The 19,767-nt window shown below is 47.3% G+C and overlaps 1 protein-coding gene across 3 annotated transcripts in view; it reads right to left on the bottom strand.

Moving 5' to 3' along the window:
* SPARC (secreted protein, acidic, cysteine-rich (osteonectin)) overlaps positions 1 to 18,849 on the bottom strand; it is a 34,095-nt gene extending 15,246 nt beyond the window's left edge. For all 3 annotated transcript variants that reach the window (XM_011985296.1, XM_011985298.1, XM_011985297.1), the window contains exons 1-6: positions 18,555 to 18,849; positions 7,811 to 7,880; positions 6,275 to 6,337; positions 4,815 to 4,902; positions 3,259 to 3,380; positions 1,301 to 1,421 (exon numbers count right to left, since the gene is read on the bottom strand). In XM_011985296.1, the coding sequence (XP_011840686.1) occupies positions 1,301 to 1,421; positions 3,259 to 3,380; positions 4,815 to 4,902; positions 6,275 to 6,337; positions 7,811 to 7,867 (451 nt within the window). In that variant the 5' untranslated portion in view covers positions 7,868 to 7,880; positions 18,555 to 18,849. The remainder of the gene's footprint in view (positions 1 to 1,300; positions 1,422 to 3,258; positions 3,381 to 4,814; positions 4,903 to 6,274; positions 6,338 to 7,810; positions 7,881 to 18,554) is intronic.
* Between the last annotated feature and the right edge of the window lie 918 nt (positions 18,850 to 19,767).

The following is a 19,767-nucleotide window of genomic DNA, read 5'->3' as shown; positions in this document are numbered from 1 at the left end:
GTTAGCCAGGATGGTCTCAATTTCCTGACCTTGTGATCTGCCCACCTCGGCCTCCCAAAGTGCTGGGATTACAGGCGTGAGCCACCGCACCTGACCGAAGTTCACACTTTGTACTGGACTTGTTAGAGGTCAGCATGGAGAGAAGGGACTTGCTCAAGGCCACACTGTCAGAGCCCCATCCAGCAGCCAGGGCAGTGTGGTCGCCTGGAGGCTTAGGGTCTGCTGTTCCCTCATCACTGGACCATGGAAAGTCCCCTCTGTGAGGCTACCTTCATTATTAGCTGGGGGCTGGGAGAGAACATCTGGTGATAAAAACCTTAGGAGTTGGAGTGAGTGGGCAACATGCCTCAGGGAAAGCAAAGGCACTTCGTAAAGGCTCCTTAAGACAGGCACTATAGTCTCACTGCCCAGGGACTTCCTACCCATGCTTCTTCCCCCAATCCTGCTTCTCTACTCTGTACCTTCTCAATTTCACACCTGGGGCCCCACGAGGAGAACTTTGTTTCCCCTACGTACTTTTCTGCACCCTGTGCACCTGAGGTGGGTGAGTGGCTGTCCTCATTGCCATCGGGCCAGAATGTACAAGACCCACAGTGTGGATGTTGCCTTGGAGTGGGAGCAGGTGTGGTCTTGGAGGTCTCCCATGACAGGGAGGATGCTGAACAAGGGACTTGGCCCCACTGAGTCTGTAGCTGGGGTCACTAACCAAAGATCAGACCGCACCCTGGCATCCTTCCCCAGACAACGGGCTCCTAGGTTTCTGGAAGAGGGTGCTTATCCTCTCTCTTCAGAGGGCAGATAGGAATGTAATGGAGTAAAAGGATGATGATATGACAGTACTGAGTAACAGGGCCCAAAGCAAACTGACAGGCATAACCCTTATTTTAAAGCATTCAAATTCAGATATTTTCAAAATATTTTGTAGGCCCAGGTCAAACATCATTTTTGCTTTATAGTGTTGAAGCAAGAAAGGTGCAAGTTAGCCTTAGAGAAGAACTTCTTCCCCGTTAGAGAAATGAAACGCGGTTGTCTCCGATGCTAGTGAGAGACCCCAGAAACCCTCCCTGATGCTGACCTTCCATAGTCGCTCAGTCCTTCCCCAGAAAGTACCCTGACCTCAGAGTTGAGAGGAGCCGACTCATAGACGATTACCTCAGTTTATAAATGGGGATGCTGAGACTCAGAAAGGGAAAGAGATTTGCCCAAGATCACCCCGCATGGGGGTGGCAGAGCCAGCATCAGTGCCAGCTCAGAGCTCTCTCCCCAAGACAGGAGTCTGGAAGGGCCCAAGGACACTCACATTTGCAAGGCCCGATGTAGTCCAGGTGGAGCTTGTGGCCTTTCTTGGTGCCCTCCAGGGTGCACTTTGTGGCAAAGAAGTGGCAGGAAGAGTCGAAGGTCTTGTTGTCATTGCTGCACACCTGTTGGCAAAGCACAGAGCACCCCCTCCTTCATTCCCACAGCCCTTAGCTGATACCACTATCCTTGTGCATTTCAGAGATGGGAACAGCGAGGGTTAAGCAAGGAATGTCATTAGCCCGAGGCCATACAGTGGGTTGTGTCCCCATACAGTGGGACACAAATCCACTCTTTGGGTTCCCAGGTCAATGCTCAGCCCAGGCTGAGAGCCATCGATGGTCTTTGAGCAGAGGCATGACTGAGTCAGGTCTAAGACACAGGGGAAAAAAAATCCTGGAAGATATTTGAAGAGAAAGTTAAAGATGGGAATGGGAGAGAAACAAGAGTGTTCAAAGAAGAGTTAACATAGCAGGCCTGGAACTGTTACCCTTAGAAAGGCCTGCTTGTAAGGTCAGCCTGTGGCTGGTGTCTGGGAACTTAGCCGGGAAACAGTTCCCTGCACTGTTGTAAATATTTCCCTAACTGATAAGAGTGGCTCACTATGCCTGGACTGTTTGTACAAACAATCTGGTTCATGCTGAGCATCTGCTTTCCTTCTGGAAGTGTGAAATTCTGGTGCATGCTAGGCAAAGGGTACCTATGTGACCAGCCTCCAATTAAAACTTTGGGTGCTGAGTCTCTAATGAGCTTCCCTGGACAGAAACATCACTCATATGTGGTTGCATCTTTGTAGCTGGGGTAAGAATGCACTCTGATGACCCCTCATGGGAGTAAGTCAGTCTTCACCCAGATTCCTCCAGACTCTTCCTGTGTCTTTTTCCCTTACGATCCAGCTGTATATCCTGAATATGTCGCTGTACTAAACCTTAGCTGTGAGTACAACTGTATGCTGAGCCACTGGAGTCCTAGTCAATCTCTGAACATAGGGGTGGCCAAGCAGAGATGTTGAGGGCTGGACGAGGGCAGTGGCCGTAAGTAGTTGTGTTAGGAGGAGGGGAGCCTGTGTTGAACATCCTGTCTGTACTTGCTTAGTATAGCTTATATGTCACTGCAGAGGGAGAACTGATGGGCACTGGTGACTGGGCATTGGGAGTGGGGAAGGGTGAGGAGGAGGAAAATGTTAACAATGATATTAAAATGTGGAGCCCAGAGGCTATGTAGTCTCCGGAGAAACTGAAGAGGGAGAAGCCAGATGGGAGGCTGTAGGAACAATGCTGGCCCCAGATTTGCTGCCATGAGAGAGACTGCCACTTGCATGATGGTGGGCAGGAGCAGGCACTCAAAAAATATTTACTTGGATGGATGGATGGATGGATGGATGGATGGATGGATGGATGGTTGGATGGAGGGATGGGTCCTATTGGAGAGAAGGGACATATTTGAGAAATAATTTAAAAATAAGTAGCATTTATTGGATACTTGTTATGTACCAAGCATTTTCTGGTACATGTCCACAACACTTCTATGAGTTAAGGACTATTTTTATCCTCTCTTTGGACGTGAGAAAACTGAGACCTGAAAAAGTTTGGCAACTTAGCTGAAATCTCACAGTTAACAAGTGATGGAGATGAGGTTTGAAGTCAGCCTTCGGTTTGGCCCCAGAACCTATATTTTTGGACCTGATTCTTTGCTGATGCTCTTATACTCTTAGCTCTAGAGTCTGGCATAGGACTTGGAACCTGTTGGTGCTGTTAAAGTCTTGCTGGTTGCTGGAAAGATCCAGTGCCAGGCAGAGCACTCTGACTCATCCCCTCTTTCCTGCTGGGACTAGGTCTAGTAAGGGGACTTCTGAGACTGGCGCTGCCCCCATAGAACCACCAAGCCGACAGTTTCCTGAGCAGACATCCTATATTCCAAAGTGCCCAATCCCTACCCCCGCCCCTGTCTCTCAGCCCTCACCTTCTCAAACTCGCCAATGGGGGCTGGGCAGCTGGTGGGGTCCTGGCACACACACATGGGGGTGTTGTTCTCATCCAGCTCGCACACCTTGCCGTGTTTGCAGTGGTGGTTCTGGCAAGGGTCTGTAGGGCAGAAAAACAAGGGAATCAGCATCACCTGGACTAGTACATCTATCCCCATCCTACCTGGACAGATCTCAGGGCTGACAGTCCTTGGCTGTGGCCCCTACTCTGGGCTTTGGGCGGCCCTGAGTCCTGCCTGCTCTTACACTGAGCCTTGCAGTCAGCATTTAGGGGAGCAGCTGGTTCAGCTGGGGATTAGAGGTTTAGCTCGAGATAGAGGTCAGGCCCTTTTGGGGGGCTGGAGGCTCAGTCTGGGACCCAAAAACACTAGATGCCATATGACTTTCCCGAAGATTGAAGCAACCATTGTGTTCCTGGGTCTCCACTGAACAATCACAGTGAGGCTTTTCTGGATTCCAGAATAGGCTTTCTAGAATGGCTTAGAAAGTCAGCTGTTGACACTGAGCCAGGGAGCGGTGAGGCCCAACAAAACAGACTTAAGCAGCTGTAAGGACAAGGGAGAAAAGCCCCAAGGTCCACGCTAGACAATAGAGCCTGGTAAACACCGGATGAGGTGGGCGTGGAGGCGGGAAGGAACATGACTCAGTAGACGTCCCTCTGTTCCAACAGAAACCCTGTGCCCAGCTAGATCGAATACCATTAACTATCCCCTCAGGATGAGAGCTTAATGTGGCCTTTACCTAGCGATGCTTTATTTTGGGTGTTTTAATAATCCTTTAGTGGATGCCTACTCAGCTTGTCTGTAAACCTTCTGACAGCCCTGGAATGAGGTTCTGCTGTCTTCATCAGCCCTATATGAGAGATGAGAAACTGAGGCTCTGCGATGCTAAGCAAGCTGGCGTGGAGAAACCTAGGTTCAAAACTTGGTTGGACTGCTTCCAAAGTCCATGCTTTTAACCCCTTGGGTACAAATGCCTTGCACCTAGGGCTGCAGCCAGAGCCCCTAGGTCATTTCTCTCCCAGGGCACTAACGCACGGATAGCATGGTATGGTTTATGTCAGATTGCATTTCCTCAGGACCTCGTTTCCTTGGGTTGTGTGAAATAGAATGAGCTTATAAGTGTGCAAGTTCCTGATCTCTTCTCTCAGATCTATTCCTCTGTGGGGCACGGGCTGAGACAGAAGCAATGGGGGATTTTGGCGACCTGATGTGATCAGCAACCTCCGTGGGACTGGGAAACTCAGCTTTGGACTCAGGGCAAAGAGCTATGAGGGGAAAAGGCCATTTTTAGCTGGAGAACTCTCCTTCCTACCACACACATGCATGGCCTGGAAACCGATCTTGCCCAGATCCCAGGGGACTGAGTGCCATAGTTCCCCAGTTATTAAGTCAAAGCCATGTTTCCTCCATAGCCACTGAGGACCCCACCCTGCATTTCTGCTGGAAGGAGCCTCATGTAGGCTGTCCTCATGCCCCAGACCCAGGCAGCCAAGGGCAGCTTGGATGTGCCAAGTCACAGGGAAGGGACGTACTTTCAGCTACCACCTCCTCTTCGGTTTCCTCTGGACCGTCATCAAATTCTCCTACTTCCACCTGGACAGGATTAGCTCCCACAGATACCTGGAATTGAGAGAGAAGAAAGGGTAAAATGGTCCCCACTCCCATCCCAGACCCATAAGGGTAGCTGAAGGGTTCCAGGTCACAGAAAGCACAAATGCAGGGTTAGGAATCCAGATTTAATCTATAGGCCTGTTGTGTTTCGCAGTATGCCCGGGATTCTGTTGAGCTGCCTTAGAGGCCACCAGGGGTGTTAGGGAAAGACAGCGTGAAAGGAAAATATATCTTGGACCCCAAAATCAGTAAGCTAAGGGGAAAAGTCAAGTTGGGAACTGCACAGGACAAACCCGCCTCCTATTCTATGCAGTCATCCCTCTGAGGCTCACCTGAGACAAATGCTTATCTGATTGCTTCCTCTCCCCTATTGTTTATGTAAAAATGCAGATTCACTGAGCCAGATTAAATTGTGCATTCAAGGGAAGGCTGATCAAGGACTCAAAAGAATGCAACCATTTGTCTCTTATCTTCTTCTAACCTGGAAGCCTGTACTTCTCAAGTTGTCTTGCCTTAGTGAACTGAACCAATGTACAACTTAGACATATTGATTGATGTCTCATGTCTCCCTAAAATGTATAGAAGCAAACCGTACTCCCGACTACCTTGGGCACATGTCTCAGAACTTCCTGGGGCTGTGTCATGGGCTCATCCTTAACCTTGGCAAAATAAACTTTCTAAATTGACTGAGACCTATGTTCACAAGAGGGTGTCAAGCCTCCACCCCTGCCAGTCACACCCAAGCATCTCCCCTTTCCTCTGTGTGTGTGTGTGGTTTTTATTTTTTTATTTTTTATTTTTTGAGACTGAGTCTTGCACTGTCACCCAGGCTAGAGTACAGTGGCGATATCTTGGTTCACTGCAACCTCTGCCTCCCGGGTTCAAGCGATTCTCCTACCTCAGCCTCCTGAGTAGCTGGGATTACAGGCACATGCCACCACGCCCAGCTATTTTTTTGTATTTTTAGTAGAGATGGGGTTTCACCATGTTGGCCAGGCTGGTCTCGAACTCCTGACCTTGTGATTCGCCTGCCTCGGCCTCCCAAAGTGCTGAGATTATAGGCATGAGCCACAGCACCCGCCCTCCTCTGTTTTACGTTTGGGGAAACTGTGGGTAAACATGGAAGAACAGTTGTTCCACAGCTTAAAAAACAAAAAGTTTAAGGTCTTGGCCCCCAAACGTAGGGTTCTGTTGAAGGTTTGGGAAGCATTCAGGAGTGTGTCAGGATGTGGGGGATACTCAGGGTTTGCATCGATGCTATGTGTGTACACGGAGATGAACGCCCCACTCTAGCACTGAGACCCACAGCACCTGCCCTAATTTCTCAGGGCACAGAAACAGGTAGAGAGGGGCTAAGGGGCTGTGGTCACTGCCCACATACCTCGGTCACCTCTGCCACAGTTTCTTCCACCACCTCTGTCTCATCAGGCAGGGCTTCTTGCTGCTGTTGGAAAGAGAAAGTAGGGTTCAGGGGGGTCAGGAATGAGGCCAGCTTCACCTCCAAAGTGCCTGTGGCCTGAGATACAGGCTAGGGGGGCTTGGAGAGCAGCTCACTGGAGACCCCCAAAGTTGTGTCTCACGGACTGCCATGGGTGAGGGACAGGACAAAGAAGGAGCCAGTCATGTGAGCACCGTGGAATGCTCAAGCAGCTCTCATTTTATGTATTTTATATCCAAGGTGTCTACCTAAGATTTAGCTTGGAAAAGTATTTCTGCTGCTTTGATTCTTATAAAGTCTGAAAATCACTGATCCAGATCAATTCCCTCACTTTACAGATAGGAAAACTGACATCTAGAAGGGATGACACTGTGAATTTTAACAGATGTCATCATCTTCCTCACAGTCTGATATTATTATTATTATTAGGCAATGTTTCTTGCCATTTCAACTTGGAGTAGGAGAAAGCAAGAAAACACACAACTTTGAGGCCCCTAGGTGGCTGGGGCTGCTTCAAAACTTAAAGCCAACTTTGAGAAACTTTTGCCTCCATCTACCAGCCTGATCAAGATTGCCAAAGTCTGCCATCACTCCCACTTCTTAGTGAAGAAAAGATGAGGGGATCACAGGTTGAAAGAAATTGCACTTTTTGCCTGCCCTGCTTCTTCCTCCTCTCCTGGTGAAGGCTTCCAGATGGGCTGTGGATAACTACTCCTGTCCTCTGCATGTAATGCTTGGAGAAGCTGTCTGTCAATCAAGAGGCCCCACCCTTCCCTGGCCAAGATGTTGCCTCAGGACCCAAGCTCAGCCAGATTGGCTCTCATTTTTTGAATTTTTAAAAATCTTCTTGGCACATTCTCTCAAGATGTGAAAATTGCTGGAGTTGATTCATTCAGATAGCAACATCTCAGAGACTGTCCATTAGTTCTTAACTCCCAAAGCCTAGATTTGCCCTTTTCCAGTCCTCCCAAGGCCTTTAATATTATAATCGACCTCTGTATCTTCCCCTCCTCCAACAATTTAGTTAGATTGAACGGTTGCTTACAACCAAACAACCCTCGCTGTTTCAGAAGCCAACACGTTCCTCTCTCTATAGCTTGAATCTCTTCTAACACCACCCCTACCAGCAATCCCCTACATCCCGTCTCCTGCCTGCTTGAATTCCTCATATGACAAAGAGGTCATTTCCTTCTAAAGCAATCCTAGTTCATTGCTGGGAGGCTCTGACTACTAAGAAGTTTAGCTAACATTACATGGAACTCTCTCTTCTCTGAAGCATCACCCAATGGTCCTCATCCCAGTTTTTCTCCTGAGCTTATTAACTTAAGAAAAACAAATCTTAAAAAAAAAAAAAAAAAGACAACTAACTTGAAATGGGGAAGTCCCTGTTCCCTTTCAGCATCCAGGGCTGGTAGGCTCAGAACCCCTGGAGCTGGTGGTAGGAATGAAAACAAGAAGATATGATATTTAGGTACTTACAGGGGCTGCCAAGGCCCTCCCGGCCAGGCAAAGGAGAAAGAAGATCCAGGCCCTCATGGTGCTGGGAACCCTATGGGGAGGAGAGATTGAGAGTTCAGTGAGGGTGAGACTTCCTGATTGAGATTTCTGAATTCCTGATATGTGCAAGATAATGTTAGATGGTACAAGTTAAATGGTAGTGAAAAACATGAGAGGAAGTTGGTTCCATTTAATATTCTTTCAATTCTGCTTATATGAAAAGAAAGTCTCAGTTTGGTGCTAAGATATCTTGAACTCCTCCTTTATACTCATCTATCTCCTTTTTTAACAGAGAGAACAGTCCTTCAGCTCAGAGCTTCCACAGGAAATTATATCCAGCTGGAACTGAATAAAGTTGTTGTTTTTGGGTTTTTTTTTATGTGTTTGTTTTTACAGTTTCCTTCTATTTATGACAAAGGTACACAGAGTTTTCCATTTATGGTAATGATATAAAATCTGCTTTCATAATACATTTATTAAAGTTTTAAAAAAGTGATTCAACTAAGGTGATGGGCTAATTAGCTAAGTTTGGGCAATGCCAAACCAGACCATCTTCAAGGTCCCTTCAATCCCTGATATTCTAAAATTATTTTTTTCCCTAAACCCAATCTCTCCTCCTCCTTCTCTGTAGCCTCCTCCCCCTCCTTCCTACTCCCTCTGCAGTGGGAGAAGTTAATAGGCAGCAAGTTCTTGCCAGTTTGAGACAATGAGATCCACATACTAAAACAAAGAACAATAGCCTTGGAATGTAACCCATGGAAACTTGAGGGTGGCCACATTTTTCTCCATTCTACCCAGAAGGGACAGCAGTTCTTTAGTCCTGTAAGGAAACCATCCAGATGCTTCCATGTGTTGCAGAGGGGATGTGTTGAGATCTTGAAAATATCCCTGTTCTGGTAACTGTTAAGGCCTCATTCTCTAAATGGCAAGCTCTAGACTCTAATACTCTCATGACTATAAGGGATGTTGGAGCAGCATCTCCTCTGAGGATTCAAAACCAAAATGCCATTCCTAACAGAGGCTCTGTGGTGGAGACACTTCATTTCTTGTGCTAACTAAATGGCTTTTCATTTTTAAGTGACTTTAGAAAGTTCTTTCTTTTACTGATCTAAATCTGCCTCCCTCAAACCTTCTGATCTGTCTACCCTGCCTCCCCTGCAGCCACAAAGAACAAACTTGCTCTCTCTACCCACACATAGTCTTCCAGTCAGGAGCAACAATGGCCATGTCTTCCATCTTTTTTCTCCCAAAACCTCCCTGTCAGGCTCATCATCCCTTAATTCTTCCAAGACTTCTCAACTGACCAAATGGTGGTGGGAGGTAACCTGGCATCATGGAGAAAAACACTCAGCTTGAAATTAAATGCCAGGAGTTCTTGTTCTACCACAATAGTATCTTGATGTACCGGTTAAGTCTTTTGGTCTCTCTAGACCTTGGTTCCCCCATCTATCAATTGAAAGGGGTAGACTACGTGAACTTTGAAGTGGCAGCCTCGGTCCTTAAAAGGCTCTTAAAACACCCCAAGAACATTCTGGTCTTGACACATATCATCTCCTCTGGGATCATTTGGCTTCACTTGTACTATAGCATTTGAGAAGCAGAAACAGGCAGAGGAAGGGCCGACTTCATAATGGTCCTTTCTTGGAACTAAAGAGACACAAAACCTCACCCCCTATTGCATGGAGTGAATGAAATAAAACTAACAGAAATTTAAAGGACCTGGGGGTTTGGTATTGCTTTACAATGACCCCAACTCCCAGAGGAGTCTAGTCTTCCCTTTGGAGGCAGCTTGTGGAATGTTCCTCCCCTCACACAGTTGTTCACTTGTTCCCCAGGCTTAAGTGGAAAAATCTCCCTTCTTACTTCCCCTTTTGGAAGACGCAACATAAATAACTCCTGCATGTGGCTCAGGACAAATGGAACAGAAAAGAAAACATCAAGGAAGGACTTTCTGAGACAGTTTGAAGTCGAAGGATCAAAGTGAAATGGCAGCTAAAACAAAACAAAACAAAGTCACCCTGTCTGCGTTACAATGACAGGGAAGTCATGTTATTGAAGAAATAGCCCAGCTAGGACTGGAAATGTAGTAAGCTTCAGATTAGAAAGACAGGAAGACAGACATTTCCCTGAGTCTGTGTCCTGCACATGAGCAGTGTAACCATGCTTCCCTGTGACCAGGGGAAGGTTTCGCTGGGCAGCTCTTCCGTCTATCCTGCCTCCCCATCTTCCTGAATTCCTTTTCCAGCTGCACACTCACCCTCCCTTGCCACCCTCATCCCTGCTGTTGCAGCCAGAAGAGAAAAATAACTCTAAGTCTTACAGTGCTGCTTCATAGTTTCTAAAGCACTGTCACATAACACTGTCTCCTAGAGCCTTCTGACAATGCTGGGAAGGAGGCAGACAGTCATGGAAGGGTTCTTAGTCCCACAGTCCTAATGGGGAGTCTGAGGTTGAGAGGGAGGAAGCACTTGTCCAGAGTCATGCAACATTCAGGTCCTCTCCAAATAGGCAAGCGTTCTTGCTCATGGAGTTGGGGTGAGCCTGATAGGAATTATGCTTAGACAGGTGGGAGTGGGGGAGAAATACAGAGAGACTGTTAAGAACAGAATGCAAAATCTTGGAATACTCCCTCAAAGTTTTGGGAGAAAACTGTAAAAACAAACACAAAATTTGGGTCCTGCACAGTACCCAGTGCTACACCACCAGTCCCAGAGTGCTTTTCCCCCAGATGATGAGATGGGAGGGAAGGGAAGTGGCTGAACTATTCCAGATGCACAGCCATACTCCCTGCTTCCCACAGGATACCTCTCTGAGGCTCTCTAAACCACCACTGACCAAAGAGGCCTGCGTCCATCCTGCAAAGCTAATGGAGTATAACAGTCACCCCAGCAAGATCAGAGCACAGTGTCGAACCCCAGTATTCAGAACTTACCAGCTGTGATCCTTTGCCAATCAAACCTAGGTGTAGTGTGCCTGGTGAAAATTTAAATTCCCTTCATATAAATGACCAACATTAAATGAAAACATCCTCTTTTGTATTTCTTTAGTCTGTGATGATGCATACATTTATCATTTTCAGGGTGTTTTCATAATCCAGCATCCCAGTAGGGACTCAAGCCACATCTTTCTGCCCAATAGTACAGATGAGAAGACCAAGGCCTAGAGGAAAGGAGAAACCTGCCAACAGCTGATAGCAGTGAGTGAGTGGCAGGACTAGGGTGAGGACCCATGCAACCCTACCCCACCACTGGCATGTCTTTACCTCTGCACACTATTTCCCTTAGCAGTTACCCACTCCCAGGTGGTCACCTGAATGGGGCTCAGTTGGGTCTTGAACTGGACTGAGTTCCTGGAAAGGAAAATGCCCAGGGCCAGGGGAGGAAGAGGAGGCATATTTCCCTTGGCTTGGTAGCCATCAAATGCAGACAGTCTTAGCCCCCTCCCGGCCGCCACTCACTGCCTCCTGTTCCGTACATTGAGTCCCTTCCTTTTGCCTTTATTTGCTCTGGAGACTGCTGAAAATCCGTCCTTGGCTGCCAGCAGGACCTGAAGCTGAGGTCACTTCTCTCTCTGGAAAGACTCCGAGGATGGAAAAGTACAGCCAGCCCCCAGGTTTGTCCCTCAAAACATAAAGGGCCTCCTTTGGGCTCTCCTTGGATGCTAAAAAGCCACTGAACGTTAGAATAGGAGGGATACCTCAGAATCATAGAATCATGCACTGTGGGTCTCAGAATGATAGACTCTTAGAATGTGAAGCAAAGAAACTGAGTTGCCATCTTTAAATCTTATTTGGGTGGAAAGAATTTATGGAGTAATGCAACCCAACAGGACTTCCCAAGATGATGAATATATTCTATATCTACACGGTCCACTATGATAGCTACTGGTTACAAGTGATTATTGAATGCTTGAAATGTTGCCAGCGCAAATGAAGAACTGAGTTTTAAATTGTATTTCATTTTAACCAATTTTTTTATTTTAAAATTTTATACAAAAGGACTGAGGACAGTCCTAAAAATCTTACTTAACCCAGACCTTGTTGAAATACTGCAATAGAGAATAGTGGAAAACATCTTTTTTTTTTTTTTTTTTTGAGACAGGGTCTCCCTCTGTCACGCAGACTGGAGTGCAGTTGGCGTAGTCTCAGCTCATTGCAACCTCTGCCTCCCAGGCTCAAGCGATTCTCCCACTTCAGCCTCTTGAGTAGCTGAGACCAGAGGCACATGTGACTATACCCAGCTAATTTTTCTATTTTTTTGATAGAGATGGGGTTTCACTATGTTGCCCAGGCTGGTCTCAAACTCCTGACCTCGAGCGATCTGCTCGCCTCAGCCTCCCAAAGAGGTGGGATTACAGGCATGAGCCACCATGCCCATCTATTTCAATCAACTTAAATATAAGGTGGCTAGTGGCTACCATGGTAGACAGAGTGGTAATCAACTATGAGGCAGTACAGCATAAAGGTAAGCTCATGGGCTCTGGAGTCTATATAGGTTCAAATCCTGGCTCTGCCACTTAGCAATTGTATGACCTTTAGAAATCAACTTTACCTCTTGGGGCCTCAATTTGTTCCCCAATGTGTAAAATGGAAACAACATACCAATCTTGAAAGGCTCATCGGTGATTTACACAAGAGAATCCAAATAAAGAGGTAAGCAATGTCGTCGCTGGGAAAAACATCTTAAAGTCCGAGGATCCCAGAATCTCCATCCCCCGAAAGAATTCAGTGCAAAATTCCAGTGCTTCATAAGCCCAGGGAGAAAGGGGTGTTTGGGTGGAACAAAGGACATATTGCCCCTGTTGGTCTGCATAAGTCCAGCCTCCAGAGGATACAGTGACAAAGACCAGGCCCAGGGCTGGCCTCTTACTCGGGCAGCTGATACCAGCCAAGCATCTCACTCTCACTATTTGGCTTGGAAACAAGGGCTTCAAAAACACATGTTGCTGGTAAACAAGCCCAAAGTGAGGAAAACAAGTCTAGAGGCTAATAAAGGAAGCCAGGAGCCAGGCCCTCCAGGGAGTTGGGACTCAGAAGGAGCTTGGGCTCTGCTGACGTGGGGACCAAGCCAGGCAGGCCAGAAAGGTGGCCACATGCAGCTACATTGGCGCTCCTGCTCACACCCCCGGGAACAGACATAGCAGCTCAGAGGTGGCCTCATGACGTGGAAGTCAGGAGAGCTGAGAGCAAGTCAGCATGTCTCCCAGCTAACTGTGCGAACTTAGGGGAGTCTCCTCTGCCCTCCAGAGCTAACACCCCCAGCTTGTCTGTTTAAGGTCAGTGCTCAAAATTATGTAAGCCAGAAAATCCTTTATTCCAATGAAGTCTTCCTCAGAGTCCGATATTTCAAACAGCTGAAATCTTTTAGCATGTATTGAAACATATGAATGACTATTATCTATTTAATCAATAAGTGTGAAATTAAAAAACAAGAGCAGGCTGGGCACGGTGGCTCATGTCTGTAATCCCGGCACTTTGGGAGGCCGAGGCAGTTGGATCACCTGAGGTCAGGAGTTCGAGACCAGCCTGGCCAACATGATGAAACCCCGTCTCTACTAAAAATACAAAAAAATTAGCTGGGCGTGGTGGCAGGCACCTGTAATCCCAGCTATTCGGGAGGCTGAAGCAGGAGAATCACTTGAACCCGGGAGGCGGAAGTTCCAGTGAGCCAAGATTGCGCCATTGGCCACTGTACTCTGGCCTCGGCAACAAGAGTGAAACTCCTTCTCAAAAAAATCCACAAAAAAGAAAAGCAGCTAAAAATGGAGTGGAACTGAGGACAGGGAGTTCTACACACAGGGACATTCCTTAAGATACATTGGAATATCTGTAGTTTCTCCTAGGAACACAGTGTGGAACCCTTGGGCAAGGTGGTCCCTTAGGTTCTTTTCAGCTCTGATTTTCTGGAACAACTTAGGCAGAAGCTTTTTAGAGCATTACCTCTCTCCACTTGCCCCTTGACTCCCTGCTTCCACTCCTATTTCCTGTTGGAAGAGAAGAAGCTAAAGGAAACTTTTAAGGTGTGGCAGCTAAAACTTAGGACTGGAGAGCTTCTGGGGCAGCTCAGAGATGCTCCAGAGTTTGGGGCCAGAATCAGCCTGAGATTCCATAAAGACATCTGAGATGCCACGTTTCACTGTGGCTAGCAGAGACTGGGGTGGAGCTGCAGGCTTCCTCCTTGGCTCCCTCTAGGGGACCGCTGTTGCATCGTGGTGACCACAAATGAAAGGGGGAGAAATAACGTCAAAGTGTCCAGGCTGTTGCATCTGGAAAGGCCTCCGAGATCCCGAAGATAGCAAATATGTGGCATATGTGGCAAACACGTGACCTCCACCTACCTCTCCTGCACATGTGGCAGACATTACTAATCAATCGCCTGACCTCTTCCCCTAAAGCCTAGAGAGGCATCAGAATCCTGAACACAGTTCTTCTGACAGCCACTACCAATGGATTAGTGGTGTTGTCAGGCCACATGAAACCTCTATGTGATGTCTCTTATTGTAGAGATAGAGAAATTGAGGCTTAGAGAAGGAAAATACCTCTCTGGAGGTCATACGGCAAGCTGGTGTCTGAGCCAAACTTCCAGATTGTCAAAAACATCCAGATGTTTACTTTGCTTTGCTTTGCTTTTTTAATCTGATAGGTCTGAAATCCTAATGCCATGACTAACACAAGATGACCCAGGGGGATCCCCAAATAAGAGAAGCTAATACCAAGTTTCTGAAAGAAACCAGCTCTGAAAACAATTGTTGTCTATGTTCATGTTTTCCTTACAGACAACAACCTCTTAGCTTGATGGGTGAGAGCAGAGATGATTTCCTGTCTAAGCTGCCAGCTGAGGAGAGGCTGTTTTTCTAAATAATTCTGTCAAGTCACTACTTGCTGGCCCTGGCCTTGCAGAGTCCAGCTGTCCCTGGATTCAGGATTGGGGTTGGGAGGGAGGGAGGGAAGGAGAGAGGGAGGCATCAGGTTCTGTGCTATAGAAACAAGGTCCTCAGGGTTGCTGAAAGCCCAAGGCCAGTTTTCTCTTCTTTCATTTGAGACTGACGTTTGGGAGGGAGCCAGCTAGAAGCAAGCAGTCAGCCGCCTACAGGCACATCGCGCAGGGCCTTTGGGCCTAATGACAAAGCCATGTGGGCTGGAATAGGCACTGCAGGCCAGCCAAGGGGAGAGACAAAGTGCTGCTCACCACTTAGTATCTACAGGACTTGTGTGCATGACTGTGTTTCCAAACTGAACAAATGGGGATTGGGGGAAGGCAAGGTGAACATCTAAATGGTCCAAACACCTGGAAGTTTGGCTCAGACTCCAGCTTGCCATGTGACCTCCAGTGAATTATTTTCTCTTCCTGAGCCTCAGTTTTTCTCTCTCTGAGACACAGAGTGATATATGTAGGTTGCACTTCTGTCTCATTGTCATGATCCATATAATGTTTGACTGTGCACATCCATCCATCCATGTGTGACTACAAGTGGTGGTGTGTGTTTGTACACCTGATGGCATGTCTGTGTAAGTTACATACAGCCTGGCTGAGCGTCTGTGTGTTTCAGCCTGTAATAGGCGAGGATCAGAATTTTCACATTCATTAAGATATATTCCTGGACCTTGTTTGTAAATCAGTGTCATCCAGGAAGAAGTATGTGAGTGAATGACTTTCTGTGTCTGCTCCTGTAATGAGGCACTTATTTTTAGCTGAGCCAGTGGGTGCTTGTTGATGAAATCACTGTTTATGCTCTTCAGCCCTATGGGTTTGTACCTGTTCCTGTTTATCTCTGCATATTTATCTACCTACCTAAATGACTTCAAAAGCCAAATATTCTACTGTTTACCTCACATCCTCAGCCTTTTCCTTTCCTTCACCATTCTTTCTTATTTATAGCTTGTTTTCAGCAAGGAAAGCTGTTCTCATGAATAGCAAACCCCAGTCACACTATTGGTTGACAAATCTCTACAGATGGATAAGGATTACAGCATGATGGTTATGTAACCCAAGATCCCCTAGCCCATCCTTTCTTGTTTTCTTTTCAACTGGGGGTGCAGTAAGGGGGTGTTAGAAATGCAGGCCAACTATTCCTTCGAATAAACACTGTATCTGGGATTTAGGTTTACAGGACTTTAGAGTTAGAAGGGTGCCTGGGAGATCATCTAGCTTAGAACCTCTATTTAACAGATTGGGAAACTGCAGCCTCAAGAGAGGAAATGTCTTTCCCGATGTCAGGCACTGTGAGTCAGAACACACTTTTTCTTTTTTTTTGTACCCTTGGCCAATGCTTTTCCTACATAGAGGGCACAACAGTCTTGGGAAATACACAAGAAGGTCCCCAAATCAAAATGAAGGTAAACAATATTATGATTTTAAACTTTTTCCTGTCAGCACTTCTAGTAAAGGGAAGTTCTACATGAACCCCAAGATAATGGAGCTGCCAGGAAAAAAAAAGAAAAAAAAAAAGCTGAGAATGATTTCACCAGGTCTTTGGATGCCATTAATCCATCAGTTCTGAAACCCTTTGCATTATGAGGGAACGCCACAATTTGTGCTTCCCTGAGCATTATCCCATTTCTTCCACACACTATCTACCCTCTAGAGGTGGCTGCTGTTACTGTTCTTTAACTGTAGAGGGAATGGGGCCCAGAAAGAAGTATTAGTTCAAGGCCAAATGGTACCTTCAGGGCACAGCCAGAGCTAAAACCCAAGTCTTCAGACACCCTTGCAAGGAGATTATCATGGCCCAAGGCTTCCCCGGAATCCTGAGAGATCACAAGGGCAGGGCCTAAAATTTGCTGCAGTCCTTGAATTTGGGGGTGGGGTACGTTCAGACTGATGTTCTTGGAGGGTTCTGAGCGTCCCCTCCCAGCCAGCAGGCAGAGACCCTGAAAAAAAGGTTACCGTGGCAACTCGCATTCCTGGGAGAGTGAGTCAGGCAGAGAAGAGCCTTCTGGTGGGTGGGACTTGGAGAAAGTTTCAAAAGTTGATTCCTTCTCCAGGCAACCCCCTTCTTCCCCTCCCTCCCCCTCTTTGCTCTAGGCTTTGTCGATGTGGCAGCTGATAGCTGCGAGTTAACTCTCTCTTTCCTCAACCACTCCCTTTTTAAAAGGGAAATACACACGTTTGTTACCAGTCCTCACTCCATCCCCACGTCATGCCCTCTAATCCATTTGAGAATATCTTAAAGCTGAAAGTTGTGAGCACCCATATTCATATATTCATTCTCTCTCTCTCTCTGTCTCTCTCTGTCTCTCTCTGTCTCTCTCTCTCTGTCTCTCTCTCTCTCACACACACACACACACACACACACACACACACACACAGTGCATACAATTTTTAGGGGCTTACAGATGGCTTGAGGCCCATTCAAAGACCACTCCATAGACCCTGGTTAAGAAATCTTCCTTTGAATATTTTAGAGTACACAAAGCACCTCAAAGAGCCTTCAGTTTCAGCCTTCTTTCTTTACAGATGGAGAAGCTAAATCCAGGTGAAACACTTACCTAAGATCACACATAAAATGCATGCCTGAAGCCTGTGTCCTACATCTGCTTTGCTTCTCACTAAACCACCAGCACTTGGGGCATACAGAAATTTAACTCTAAAGCATTACTAGCGAAAACATTTTCTCTAATGAAAAAAATGCTGTCCTTTCCTGAGGAAAATGCATGCCTCTCTGTTCCCTTTTGGGCAGATTGGGATTCCCACATAACTCAACCCAGCGCCCCCTTGCCCTTGGAGTCCTTAGAGTCCCTTTCCCTAAAGAAGTCCACATGACAGCCAGTTCGTGGAGCCAGCGGCAGTGAAGAAAGGTAGTGAGTTTGTCTGACGAAGACCTGACACCCTGACAGGCTGGACACCAGCCTTGGGTGGAGTACGGAAGGGGACCCTGGAAATCTCTCCCTCTTCCCTTCCCCCTTTCCCCCTTCTGAGAACATCTCCCCCCCAGCACACTCCACCTCCCACTACACCCACGTCTTGCTTGACGATATCTGATGTCTGGGTTCTTCAGATCTAGATAAACTAAGGGCTACTGCCTGTGTTTACCATCCCAGGGAACTCAGGACAGGAGCAACACCTAGCAGAATTTCAGGCAGAACGGCACTGGAGTTTGTGTATGTGGGGGGACGGAAGGTGGTGTTTGGGAGTGAGGAGAATGAGAGGAAAACAGAAGGCTTCCCAGAGGTGGGGATTAATGGTGAAGCCTCCCCCTTTGCCTTTCGGAGATCAAATGATTGTTCGTGCAAAGTCCCTTTTGGAAAACCGAGCCCCTGACCAACATCCAAGTCTAGGAGGTTTCTTCTCCTGGAATAAGGAACAGGAGGACAGACTCTGGTTGCTGGCCAGGTCCCTGTGGCAGCTGTGATGGGATCAGATTCCCAGGAAAGGAGGAAGCTGCCACATTTGCAAAGGGAGCAAAGAGGACAGGCAGGCAGCCTCCGAAACCAGAGAGACAGACACAGGGAGAAACAGAGAGTGAGAAATGCTCCCCTGAAGACATAGTGAGATTATTTTCTGTAAACCTATAAGGGAAGACAAAGTTACACAGTGAGTCCACCTTCTGAAAAGCAACAGGCAGACAGGACCGAGGACCATGCTCTTAAGGGGAACCGTGATGGAGCCGGGAGGAGAGGTGGATCCTCAGCAGAGCTTCCCTCCCTTGCACACAAGCTGACGGTGTGAACTAGGGTGTCGGGGTTGGTGCAACTATAGAAGGGAAAGGCTGGGCGGGGGTAACATACCTCAGTGGCAGGCAGGCAGGCGGCAGGCAGAGCGCGCTCTCCGGGCAGTCTGAAGGTCTGCAGGAATGTGGAGGGGTTTAGAGACAGGCAACAGGAAACCACTCAGAGCTCTGGGCTGGGTCTATCTCCCCTCCACCCCGCGGTCCCTCCTCCTCCTGTCTCCTCCTTCCCCCAATCTCCTCCTTCTCCTACAGCCAAAGCTGTCTCTGTCTTTCATTTCTTTCCTCCTCTTTTTGCGGTGGGCTGTCCTGACCAAACGCCCCAACCCTGCCTGCCTCATCTGTTCCGGGGCTGCTGCCTAAACCGACTCACGGAGTGCCAGGGCTGGACAGGCCTGGAGGGATCACCCAGAACAGCCTCTTTCTTGTTCAGAGGGCAAGTGAGGCCTGGAGAGTGCAAGGAATTACCCAATGGCCCCCAGGGGCAGAACCAGGCACAAGTGTCTTGATCTTCTAACCAGTGAGCTTTACAGGAGTACTCCCTAATATTAGGCAATGCTGAGAAGGACGAAGCAATTCAAGGGGCTTGTATTTGCCACAAAGGCAAGGCCAGGACTTGCCACTGTACAGACAAGACAAGCTGCTACTAGTGGTATCATCCTTGATGATTTGGAACTGGTCTTAAAAAAAAAAAAATCCCACTCAAACTCCACTTGTACCACTGATAGGCACGTAAGGGATTAGACATCTAACTGGTGGACCTGTGCCACCAATATTGAACAGATAAGGTAACTGATGATATTGATGATAATCATAAGAGTAACAATAGCCAAGGTTTACTGAGGACTTAATAATCTTCCCAGCAACCCCTTATCTTAGACATTGTAATTATGACCATTTTAATAATAAGGAAACATAGAGGCTAAGTAACTTGCCTATGATCACCTGGCAAAAAGTGGTATGCGTGGGCTGATTCTACGTTTCAACTTGGGTCACTCCTGTTGTATAGGAACTGCTCAGTGAAACAGGTCTTGGCTGAATATTGATTTTGTGCCTAACACTCTGGGAGGTATGCGAATTAATACCTGGCCTTGTCCTCAAAAAGTTTTGTGGTTTCTGGTTTTGTTTTGTTTTTTTGAGACAGAGTCTCACTCTGTCGCCCAGGCTGAAGTGCAGTGGCATGATCTCGGCTCACTGCAACCTCTGCCTCCCGGGTTCAAGCAATCCTCATGCCTCAGCCTCCAGAGTAGCTGGGATTACATGTGCACATGCCA

The sequence above is a fragment of the Mandrillus leucophaeus genome, unplaced genomic scaffold (assembly GCF_000951045.1).
Source record: "Mandrillus leucophaeus isolate KB7577 unplaced genomic scaffold, Mleu.le_1.0 Scaffold282, whole genome shotgun sequence".
NCBI lineage: Eukaryota > Metazoa > Chordata > Mammalia > Primates > Cercopithecidae > Mandrillus > Mandrillus leucophaeus.
Note: the sequence above shows the minus strand (reverse complement) of the source record. Positions and strands in the feature narration are given on the sequence as shown.